Below are 12,115 nucleotides of genomic sequence, written 5' to 3'. Positions count from 1 at the left end.
TATACAGACACATAATAGCAGGTTATCACCAGGCTGCAACTCACCCAGAGAGAAGTCTGTTATACAGACACATAATAGCAGGTTATCACCAGGCTGCAACTCACCCAGAGAGGAGTCTGTTATACAGACACATAATAGCAGGTTATCACCAGGCTCCAACTCACCCAGAGAGGAGTCTGTTATACAGACACATAATAGCAGGTTATCACCAGGCTACAACTCACCCAGAGAGGAGTCTGTTACACAGACACATAATAGCAGGTTATCACCAGGCTCCAACTCACCCAGAGACGAGTAATAGAAGGGGAACACTGCAGCGTCCGTGGAGAACTGAGGCAGAACGTACAGTCCACCAGGCTCCAACTCACCCAGAGACGAGTAATAGAAGGGGAACACTGCAGCGCCCGTGGAGAACTGAGGCAGAACGTACAGTCCACCAGGCTCCAACTCACCCAGAGAGGAGTAGTAGAAGGGGAACACTGCAGCGTCCGTGGAGAACTGAGGCAGAACGTACAGTCCACCAGGCTCCAACTCACCCAGAGAGGAGTAGTAGAAGGGGAACACTGCAGCGTCCGTGGAGAACTGAGGCAGAACGTATAGTCCACCAGGCTCCAACTCACCCAGAGAGGAGTAGTAGAAGGGGAACACTGCAGCGTCCGTGGAGAACTGAGGCAGAACGTACAGTCCACCAGGCTCCAACTCACCCAGAGAGGAGTAGTAGAAGGGGAACACTGCAGCGTCCGTGGAGAACTGAGGCAGAGCGTACAGTCCACCATGCTCCAACTCACCCAGAGAGGAGTAGTAGATGGGGAACACTGCAGCGTCCGTGGAGAACTGAGGCAGAACGTACAGTCCACCAGGCTCCAACTCACCCAGAGAGGAGTAGTAGAAGGGGAACACTGCAGCGTCCGTGGAGAACTGAGGCAGAACGTACAGTCCACCAGGCTCCAACTCACCCAGAGAGGAGTAGTAGAAGGGGAACACTGCAGCGTCCGTGGAGAACTGAGGCAGAACGTACAGTCCACCAGGCTCCAACTCACCCAGAGAGGAGTAGTAGAAGGGGAACACTGCAGCGTCCGTGGAGAACTGAGGCAGAATGTACAGTCCACCAGGCTCCAACTCACCCAGAGAGGAGTAGTAGAAGGGGAACACTGCAGCGTCCGTGGAGAACTGAGGCAGAATGTACAGTCCACCAGGCTCCAACTCACCCAGAGAGGAGTAGTGGAAGGGGAACACTGCAGCGTCCGTGGAGAACTGAGGCAGAACGTACAGTCCACCAGGCTCCAACTCACCCAGAGAGGAGTAGTGGAAGGGGAACACTGCAGCGTCCGTGGAGAACTGAGGCAGAACGTACAGTCCACCAGGCTCCAACTCACCCAGAGAGGAGTAGTAGAAGGGGAACACTGCAGCGTCCGTGGAGAACTGAGGCAGAACGTACAGTCCACCAGGCTCCAACTCACCCAGAGAGGAGTAGTAGAAGGGGAACACTGCAGCATCCGTGGAGAACTGAGGCAGAACGTACAGTCCACCAGGCAACGAATTCCACATCAACTTGTTCCTGGATACGTGTGAATTTATTCTGTCTTGGATTATCTGCAGAAAAAGAAACAACACGGAGAGAAGGAGGAGGAGAGAGAGAGAGGATTAGTACAAAGAAGCTGCTCGCTGTGCAAGAGGCTGGGTCTGATAGACGTGGCCATGTTGTCGAGCAGTGTCTTGCTGATGCAGATAACACCTCACACCCTCAGCTGGGACTGATGCCCACTCACCCAGGTGCAACTGTTACCTTGCATGTTAACTGTGGAGATTGGACCTGTATCTCGTCGTCCCATGTTGCTATATATGATGACTGTGCTACTGACAGTCCATTGAACAGCAATGACCGTAAGGAGTTATTTGCATGCAGTGGTCATGCAGTAAGAGTGATGCACTGATGATGCACAGGATATTTTACAAGAAGATGGTCACCTATGGGTCCTGATATTAGTTGAGTCATTGGACACAAAACCAACCTCTCAATCATTAACATTAATGACAGTAATTTAATTTCATATCATATCAGCCATCTACTTCTGATTGCTCTTTCCAATAAACCTGCCTCACTGCATGCCCTGAAGTAGAAAGGCCACAGCTCTCCTGCTCTTGGATCCACAGCAAGAGACCTCCATATGGGTCTCCTCACTTACATGCTCTCAGAGCCCGGTGCTTTCCTGGCTGCTTCCTCCGTTTGAACTGTGGGTCCTAATGAGGTTGTGAGAGACGCCTTAACAAGCAACCCCCTCAGAGAGACGAGGCGGTAGGTCGACCCCTCCACGCTGTTTACTCCCTGCTAGGTGATGAACTTAATTTATGTTGCTCAAGATACAGTACCTCCACAGTAAAAAATATATATTTTCTCTTCTACAGGAGTTGCTACAGTATCATGTGACTGTGTTATACTTGTTCTGCATCGTAGGCAAATGTATCTGAAAACCCTATTGACAGATTCAGGTCAGATTTATCTGGCTATGAGGGAAGCAGTGCGTCTGCCTGTTTGTCCCGCACCTCAAACGGCCACCCTCAGTGTGATTATCATAACAGTTTAGAGTCCATATGCCTGTCCAGTGCCAGCAACACTGAGACGAGATGTGCCTTTTGATCTATATGGAGAATTAGCTGGCACTTATCGACAACCTCACAAAAGCCCTGTGTGTGTGTGCCACTTGCGGGGCAATTTAGAATGCCTAATTTCCCCCATTTTGTCAGTCGGCAGGTAGCGCCGAGCATTTACCACATCTGCACAACGGTAAATATCCATGGAGATGGGCCTAATTCCTTCCCTGTTGGATTTGGACTAGGCACCTGGTGGTGACGTTCGCCCGGCAACACATAAAACCAACGCTCGGCCCTAATCCAATTCATCACAAAGTGCTGCTGTGGCTCCCTTTGAAGAACCATGGCGGAATGCCTATAATTTATCCTCCTCACTTTCTCTTTTCCCCCTCCTCCTCAACCCTCCTTGTCATTATGTCCTTTATGAAGTGGTAAATTGAATGGAAACAAGAAGGGAGTAAAGACAGAGAGTGGAGAAATGAAACACGGACACCCTGAAAATGAAGAAGTGAAATGAAAACCTCAGGGACAAAGACATATGGGTAAACAGGTTGGAGTGTCTGTTGAGTGAGTTCTAAATTAGAGCCCACAACACTATCATAACAGAGTAGCTTCTGAATGGGTCACTGATACAACAATAAGTGAAAGTGTGTTAAAATAAAAACCAATGGAAAAACTCAGACCAAAGTAAAACCCTCAAAATGTTGAGTGAGACAGAGGGGTGAACAGAGAGCCTATGAGAATGTTCTGATGTTACCCTGCTGAACCTTTCCTCTCATACCTGCAGGCCAAAACACCTCATACCGTGGCTTCCTCTCCACACATCAGACCATAAAAAGTGTTTTTCCGATTGTTCCAGGGGAAACATGACAATTATTTTAACTTTGCTCTTAGAGGACACTATATTTGGGGGTGTGACAACAATAAACAGTAGCAGTATAGCACAAGGGGGAGTTTTGTTTAAGGAACCCCCAGCTACCTGTCGTTGTCCATGAGAGTCTCTAGACATTTAAGATTCCAGAGGAAACCGTTACACTGCAATCTCTTTTGATCATGGCAGGTCCTGACTGATCTGGGGAAGAGTCTGATGAAAGCCCTTTGTGTCTGTTTCTCCCCAGAGACTGAGACAGAAGATAGAGTATAGTGAAAACACTCCCAAAGTAAGAGCCAGACTGTCAGGAGGAGTAAAAAAACACAAAAAAACAGGGGAAATTAAGAACTTGTTTGGGAAACGCTGTTGTACAGCCACCATCAATTCATCCTGGCCACTTGTGCACATTATAGAAAAGGCTATCCGTTATCCTGGCTGCTGGCTGTCTGGCCCTGCAATCCTCCCAACCCGCTCCCACCCACTCTTGATTCAAATGAACAGTTCTATAAATGGGAGAGCTTACCTCTAATGTAGTTAATACTATTTTTGCTACCGAAGAAAAATAAGCATCCCAGAGGAACTGAGTCTGCTGCCTGAGCGCCAATATTTTGTCATGGTCCACAGATCTGGTAATTGAAGGAACCTGGGGAAAAAAAGGACAGAGTAAAAATTTAAACGAATGTGAAGGAGTGGGGGGGGCACATGGGTTATTCTCTGGGCAGATGTGATTAGGTGAAAAACTCCTTCCCGAGGGAGGCCCATGGGCACACTGTCTCCACCTATGAGAGCCATAGCAACACCTCTCTGTAGGATTCGAATGGCCCTTTAGTGGCGATAACTTGAGGGACCAATGACATCGTTAACGATGGTCCTCAATGGTCAAATTACACTGTGATCTATGTGGTAGGCCTTAGAGGACTAACAAGAGGATCAATAGAATTTACTGGCATACCGTTCCAATTGAGGACTATCCCCTCAAGGTGTTGCTACAGCATAGTTCATATTGCTAGAGAGAAACTGAGGTGTTAAAACGTTATGGGCTAGTAAACCAGCCTTGTGTGAGAGAGGTTGAGCCCTTAAGTTAGGGATCATGTCACTCCTATGGCTAAAACACAACACTATCACACCCTACTAACTAACAGATAGCACTACCTCATGTTTCACAGTGCATCACTGTTCTGTACTGTTACTATTCCTCTCTGAGCTCTTCATGAATTATACAAACAAACACAGAAAATACAATTCACAATGTGACACGTGGCAGGAGAGGGGGCAGGAAGACAAATCAGCAGTCACCATGAATGTCACATTTCTAACCCCGAAATCACAAAGACAGCACGCCTTTCCCACCTGAAGCCTGAAAACAATGTCTGCCTGAGCTGTTTGGCAGTGACAGTATCTCTAATTTTAATACACTCAGAGGCAGGGTATACATTAGGCAAATCAAATCCTCCCCTTCCCTCTCTATCTCTCCATCAGTGTTTATGTGTCTCCTCTGTGGGGGAATAAGCTACTCCACATGTTGTGCTGGGTTGTTGTGCATCATTCTTCCACATAATTGAATGTAAAGAGATTCACTTTTTACCAGCAGGAGCAGTAACTTGATTGTTGTATAAAACCAAAACATTGGATGGCCTTAAAAACTCTCCTCCATTCTCATTATGGACCAACACACACACACACACACACACACACACACAGCAGTATGGTGTGGGGGCTGTGCTTTGCTAGTTTACCAACTCTGTAAACAAAGCTGGATATAGAGGTAGTTGGTCGTGCTAATCTTTATGAAGTTGTGTCGGAGGAAACACCGTGCACCTGGCAACCTTGTTTAGCGTGCACTGCACCCGGCTCACCACAGGAGTCACTGGTGCACAATGAGACAAGGATATCCCTACCGGCCAAGCCCCCCCTAACCCATACGACACTAGGCCAATTGTGCATCGCCCCACAGACCTCCCGATCGCGGCTGGTTACAACAGAGCCTGGGCGCGAACCCAGAGTCTCTGGTGTCACAGCTAGCGCTGCAGTGCAGCCCTTAACCACTGCGCCACCCGGGAGGCCCATGAATCTGGGTTTTGATAGGAAAATAGATCTAAATGGAATACATTTACATTGAACCATCTAAACACAACAGATGACTACAAATCAATAGTGATTTAATCCTAACTTTCCCAACTTTCCTCACCTTTTAACATCGTTTTGTATCTAATTCACACTCTGAATAACTGAGGCCTGCATGACATTTGTTCTGACACCACTTTGCTTGCGGTTCTACAAAACGTGTGCCGACTGCTGACAGGTCCTTAGCAGTTCTGCTCAGTGTCGGCAGTCAACTTTTTGTTGTTCAGATAGCACTGTTCATCAGCCTCTTAAAAAACTCCAGACCACAAGGTGGCAGTAGCTTTCTACAGCCTGCTGTAGCTATCTATAGCAAATGTTAACTAACTAGCAAGCTTCACTGATGTTAGCTAGCTAGCTAGAATTTGTAGTTAGCCCTTGTTGATACTTATGGAAGCATTTAGCTGCTGACACTCAATTGGAAATGCAACACTCTTACACTTAAAAACGAAATGTAAATGCCATTTCATTTCCTTCTTGTTACCACATAAATTGTGACAAAAAGAAAATGAATGATCAATTACAATTGATAATTACCTTCCATACTCTGTGTGGGTTGACTGTCAAAATTATAATGATCAATGAAATTCGATAAATCAATTGCTATGCTTCATTTTGCTATTTTCTTTCTTGATTGCTCCTTTGCATTTTCATTTTCGATGTGTTACACCTGCCAATCAAACATGGTGGATGGGGATTTGGCAACGGAGGCAGAAGAGGTTGCCTGGGCTTGGTAGCTGGGTCATTCCTCCCTATTTTTTTTCACCTTTATTTAACTTGGCGGTGCCTACAGTGCCTTTTCTGTCCCCAGGACATCACTTTATATTTAGTGTAAAATGTGGATTCCAAAAGGTTTTAAATATAAAAGGTCAGGTGTCCTTACATTAAACACACAAAAATATGGATCTTGAAAAGGAATAATTTTGAAAACTTTTTTTCCAGTGGATGTAGGCTTTTTTGCCATGTCCCCGGGTGTTACTCATCAACTTCCACGAGAAATACGCCTTAAAATATAATATTATTTTATAGTCCTAGGTAAATTCTCTCTCATCAATTACTTTTGTTCATGATTATTGTATTTAATATTTTATTTACGATGTTCTGTGACTCTGATATCACTTTCCAATTTGTTAGTTTGTTATATTTCTCCATTTATGAAAATAACACCTTTCTAAAATGACACCACATTCAGGAAATGTAATAATTTCTTTGGTAGGAAAACAATGGTGCAAAGGTACATAAATATAGACACTCCATTTTATCTATTTTTCCATGTTTCATGTTGTTAGTCTGTATGTCCCACTCATATATTTCCACCATGTGTTAAAATATGTTTGAAAGAGAAGTAAAAATCCTGTTAAAGTGTTGACCATTTTACTCTCTCAATTTTTCTCACTCACAGAGCTATGGCTAATTTGGGCTCCACATTTCCACCCTTATGCACCTAACAGGTTGGAAAATGCACCTAAGAAAATAAGTGCCTGAGCTTGACCAATATGTTTTTTCTGAAAGCCAAACATATCCTTTTTCTGATACTAAAACACAAAAATACTTTTTTTTCTCTCCAAATGTTTTGAGGTCCAAAAGGTACCACAAAGTAGGAATGACCCAGCTATGCTCAGACAGAAAAACATGTACTCTTAATTTTGTAAAGTATTTCTGGATCACAGAGGAAGAGGCGAAGCTGTGTTATCCATTGAATGACTCAGATAATCTTTGCTATACTGGCTAGGACAGCCGTTAGTACTGTACTATAGTTAGCCATCTATGTTAGACACGTTAGCTAGCTAGCTGGCTATGGTGAGAGGCAAGTCAACACTTTAAGAGATGAGTAGATAGAAATAACCTACTAAAATCATTCTAGTCCAACAAATAAATTAAATATATGCGGTGCCTTATTCATACCCCTTGATTTATTCCACATTTTCTTGTGTTACAGCCTGAATTCAAAATTGATTAACCATATTTTTTTTCTCTGACCCATCTACACACAATACCCAATTATAAAAAAGTTAAAACGTGTTTTTAGAAATGTTGGCAAATTTATTGAAAATTAAATACAGAAATAATGAATTTACATAAGTATTCACACCCCTGAGTCAATACGTTAGAAACATATTTAGTAGCTATTACAGCTGTGAGTCTTCTGGGTAAGTCTCTAAGAGCTTTACTCACCTGTATTTGCACAATATTTGCCTATTATTATTTTCAAAATTCTTCAAGCGCTCTCAAATTGGTTGTTGATCATTGCTAGACAACCATTTTCAAGATTTTCAAGTAGATTTATGTCAAAACTGTAACTCGGCCACTCAGGAACATTCACTGTCTTCTTGGTAAGGAACTCCAGTGTAGATTTGGCCTTGTGTTTTAGGTTATTGTCCTGCAGAATGGTGAATTTATCCTCCATTTATTTTCCTTGACTCAATACTGTTAAAGCTGCAAGTCAAATTAAGAGGGTAGCTTTGTGCGAGACTTTGCTTGTGTGAGCCACAATGGCTCATAGGAGCAGGAGCCTATCTCTTGTTTCTGTAGTGTGATGCACCTTGTAGCTTGATGTACCAGTACACCAACTGGATAGGACGCTAGTCAATCGCAGGGCCTTACCCCAAATCTATCTCAACCTATCTTGAGTGCCAAGCAGAGACGCATCAGGTCCCATTTTTACAGTCTGGTATGACTCGGCCAGGGATCGAACTGTCCAACCTTCAAATCTCAGGGAGAACTCTAACAAGGGAAACTGAGTTGGTTATGCAAGCCATAGGTATAGCTTTATTGCATATTAAGTTGTTGGAAAATGAGAGGCATGCACAATTAAGCATCACAAATGATGTTATTAAGGTTTTACCTTACTGTTCCCTTGGTGACCTGTGATAGATACATTGTCCTATAGGTAACAGCTATTCTTGTTCTTAGAATCACTGTTGTTCAACAAACAGGTTACTATCACAGTGTTCAGCTATTGTAGGTTTTCTTGATAATGTTTTCCAACATATGATTGCCAGAACCTCATTATAGAGCAAAAAACACTTCTGTATTGTATAGAACTTCTTATTGAACATGTGACTACTGGTAAGAAAGTGACACTGTCATTTTTACTGAACACGTCAAGCAGTTCAGCGACAATGGATGTCTTCCCTCTTCCTCATCAGTACAGTTAGAAATATTAGTAACATCATCGGTGATGATATTCCTTCTCGCTTCCTGTCAGTTATGGAGACAGGTCATCATCCAAAACTGTCTGTGAAAAAGGAGCACAAATTATGTAAAAGGTTTGGCATGGATGAAGACAAAGATTATAAATGTACAACGTATGAAGTGCACTAGTCACAATTTAATTCACATATCCTGCTGTTTTTTTATTGTTCACAACCATATGTTCCGGTTTAGTGCATGTTGTCATAACCAATCATTCATTCACTCAATTTATCCAAGAGTGGTCTTATTGAGTAGTTCAATGAGGTGTTATAGTAAAGGTAGTGATGACAATGTTCACACTGTTGCCCATTAGGCAATAAATAAGAACACTGAACTTGACTAACCAATTGTACAAATCCATTGCGCTTAAGTCCATGAAGGGAAATAGCAAAGTGCAGATCAGGGCATGAAGACATCTTTCAGCCATTTTGGTGCCCCTCCAGCCCTTGCTTCCTATGGGAGAACATCCTTACCTGTCTGATGATGATGATGATAATAATAATAATAATAAGACTTATACAACTCTTAAAATTGTAAAAATGAAGATAAAAACAAAAAAAAAACAGGAGTCAAAACAAAATCAGTCTAAACAAAACCATAAATAAAGAGAGGGATGGGCTCAAAGAAGGGAAGAGTGTGATGTATCAGTGTATGGGGAAGGGAGGGTTGGGATTTGGATACGAACCCGGTTTAGGATAAGGGGTGGGGTTGGGCTAGGATACGAACCCGGTTTAGGATAAGGGGTGGGGTTGGGTTAGGATACGAACCCGGTTTAGGATAAGAGGTGGGGTTGGGTTAGGATACGAACCCGGTTTATGATAAGGGGTGGGGTTGGGTTAGGATACGAACCCGGTATAGGATAAGGGGTGGGGTTGGGTTAGGATACGAACCCGGTTTAGGATAAGGGGTGTGGTTGGGTTAGGATACGAACCCGGTATAGGATAAGGGGTGGGGTTGGGTTAGGATATGAACCCGGTTTAGGATAAGGGGTGGGGTTGGGTTAGGATACGAACCCGGTTTAGGATAAGGGGTGGGGTTGGGTTAGGATACGAACCCGGTTTAGGATAAGGGGTGGGGTTGGGTTAGGATACGAACCCGGTTTAGGATAAGGGGTGGGGTTGGGTTAGGATACGAACCCGGTTTAGGATAAGGGGTGGGGTTGGGTTAGGATACGAACCCGGTATAGGATAAGGGGTGGGGTTGGGTTAGGATACGAACCCGGTTTAGGATAAGGGGTGGGGTTGGGTTAGGATACGAACCCGGTTTAGGATAAGGGGTGGGGTTGGGTTAGGATACGAACCCGGTTTAGGATAAGGGGTGGGGTTGGGTTAGGATACGAACCCGGTTTAGGATAATGGGTGGGGTTGGGTTAGGATACGAACCCGGTTTAGGATAAGGGGTGGGGTTGGGTTAGGATACGAACCCGGTTTAGGATAAGGGGTGGGGTTGGATTTGGATATGAACCCGGTTTAGGATAAGGGGTGGGGTTGGGTTAGGATACGAACCCGGTTTAGGATAAGGGGTGGGGTTGGGTTAGGATACGAACCCGGGTTAGGATAAGGGGTGGGGTTGGGTTAGGATACGAACCCGGTATAGGATAAGGGGTGGGGTTGGGTTAGGATACGAACCCGGTTTAGGATAAGGGGTGGGGTTGGGTTAGGATACGAACCCGGTTTAGGATAAGGGGTGGGGTTGGATTTGGATACGAACCCGGTTAAGGATAAGGGGTGGGGTTGGGTTAGGATACGAACCCGGTTTAGGATAAGGGGTGGGGTTGGATTTGGATACCAACCCGGTTTAGGATAAGGGGTGGGGTTGGGTTAGGATACGAACCCGGGTTAGGATAAGGGGTGGGGTTGGGTTAGGATACGAACCCGGTTTAGGATAAGGGGTGGGGTTGGGTTAGGATACGAACCCGGTTTAGGATAAGAGGTGGGGTTGGGTTAGGATACGAACCCGGGTTAGGGTAAGGGGTAGGAAAAGGGTTTGGGTTAGGTGCTGGTGTGATGGTGAGCAGCTTGGTCAGCATCAACTGGAAGACAGGAGGGGGCAGCGTCTGCTGTACGACCTGTTGGGGTTGCCTGTACACAGCAATGACAGGGTTGGAACACAAAAAAAGATTAGTTGAAAGGCACACTGTCATGTCGGGATCAAATGAGCTAAAAATAAAAAAGTATTTTCTTCCCCAAAATAACTTTTGTAGCCTTCAAATCAGACAACATGAACTCAGACTGGTTCCAATCCATATCATAGATCATCTGCTCCCTTACAGATTCTCTGGTATGGTCCCTGTAGCATCCCCAGCTGAAAGAATGGTCAACTCTCAAACTGATGGTTCATGAAAGTTTCATGCGGTACCATTTCCATAAACACACCGTAAGAGCTCGTCCTCTTTCCAGCCAGGTGCTAAGTTCGTTGTTTCTTGGGTGCTTGAACAACCTTAACAAAAACGTATTTTCCTTTTCCTCTCTCGTGCCTGTTTTCCATATATCCTTGGCGCGTAAAACAGAGAAGGCAAAACGCCTGCTTTCAAAATAAACGTCACACTAAACTGTCAAATATACAGGATAGGATAGAGGATAGAAAGTTCCTACAAGAAAATAAAAGTCCAAATATAGAGCAGACGTGATCGGACACTCGTTTTAGGGGTACATTTACACTCCCACTAAATCAGGAGTGATTAGGAACAATGCACATGGTATACACAAATAACGAATGATTTCTGTACTTTAAATGACCGAAGACCAGAAATATGGTATCAGAAAGGTATGGAATCATAGCACAAACGACTCAAAAGTAGAAGAGATCATGGTTAGATATAGGATGTAAAGAGATTTGGGGGGGCATATATCTTAACCAGTCTCCAGCAACAAGACTAGCTTTTGAACTGGGCGTTCGAACACTGACAGCTTGGTGAGACGCTTGCCTGTCTTGTCTAACTTCCGATCACCAACACATATTTTGACTCTCCTTACTAGTCCATCTTTATCAACAGCAGTCTCTGAGACTCTACCCATCCGCCACTCATTTCTAGGCAGATCATCATCTCTCATCATCACTATGTCACCGAACTGCAGGTTTCTCGTCGGGATGTGCCAGCACTGCCGGATGGCGATGTTGGCAAGATACTCTTTTTGCCAGCGTCTCCAAAACCGTTCTACTTGATATTAAACAGGCCGTCACCTTTCCTGAGCGTACATGTCCTCCCTGATGAATCTGGCAGGAGGAAGTAGAGCTGTGGTAGATTTCATAGTAAGCAGATGATTAGGGGTGAGTGGCTCAAGACTGTTTGGATCATTGGTGTTGTCAACGATGAGTGGGCGATTGTTTACAATT

The 12,115-nt window shown here is 44.5% G+C and overlaps 1 protein-coding gene across 3 annotated transcripts in view; it reads right to left on the bottom strand.

Moving 5' to 3' along the window:
* LOC118398659 (exostosin-1-like) overlaps positions 1 to 12,115 on the bottom strand; it is a 295,874-nt gene that overhangs the window by 26,160 nt on the left and 257,599 nt on the right. For all 3 annotated transcript variants that reach the window (XM_035794215.2, XM_035794216.2, XM_035794217.2), the window contains exons 5-6: positions 3,987 to 4,106; positions 1,461 to 1,593 (exon numbers count right to left, since the gene is read on the bottom strand). In XM_035794215.2, coding sequence (XP_035650108.1) covers positions 1,461 to 1,593; positions 3,987 to 4,106 — 253 coding nt within the window. The remainder of the gene's footprint in view (positions 1 to 1,460; positions 1,594 to 3,986; positions 4,107 to 12,115) is intronic.

This window comes from Oncorhynchus keta, chromosome 19 (genome assembly GCF_023373465.1).
Source record: "Oncorhynchus keta strain PuntledgeMale-10-30-2019 chromosome 19, Oket_V2, whole genome shotgun sequence".
In the NCBI taxonomy this organism is placed as follows: Eukaryota; Metazoa; Chordata; class Actinopteri; order Salmoniformes; family Salmonidae; genus Oncorhynchus; species Oncorhynchus keta.
Note: the sequence above shows the minus strand (reverse complement) of the source record. Positions and strands in the feature narration are given on the sequence as shown.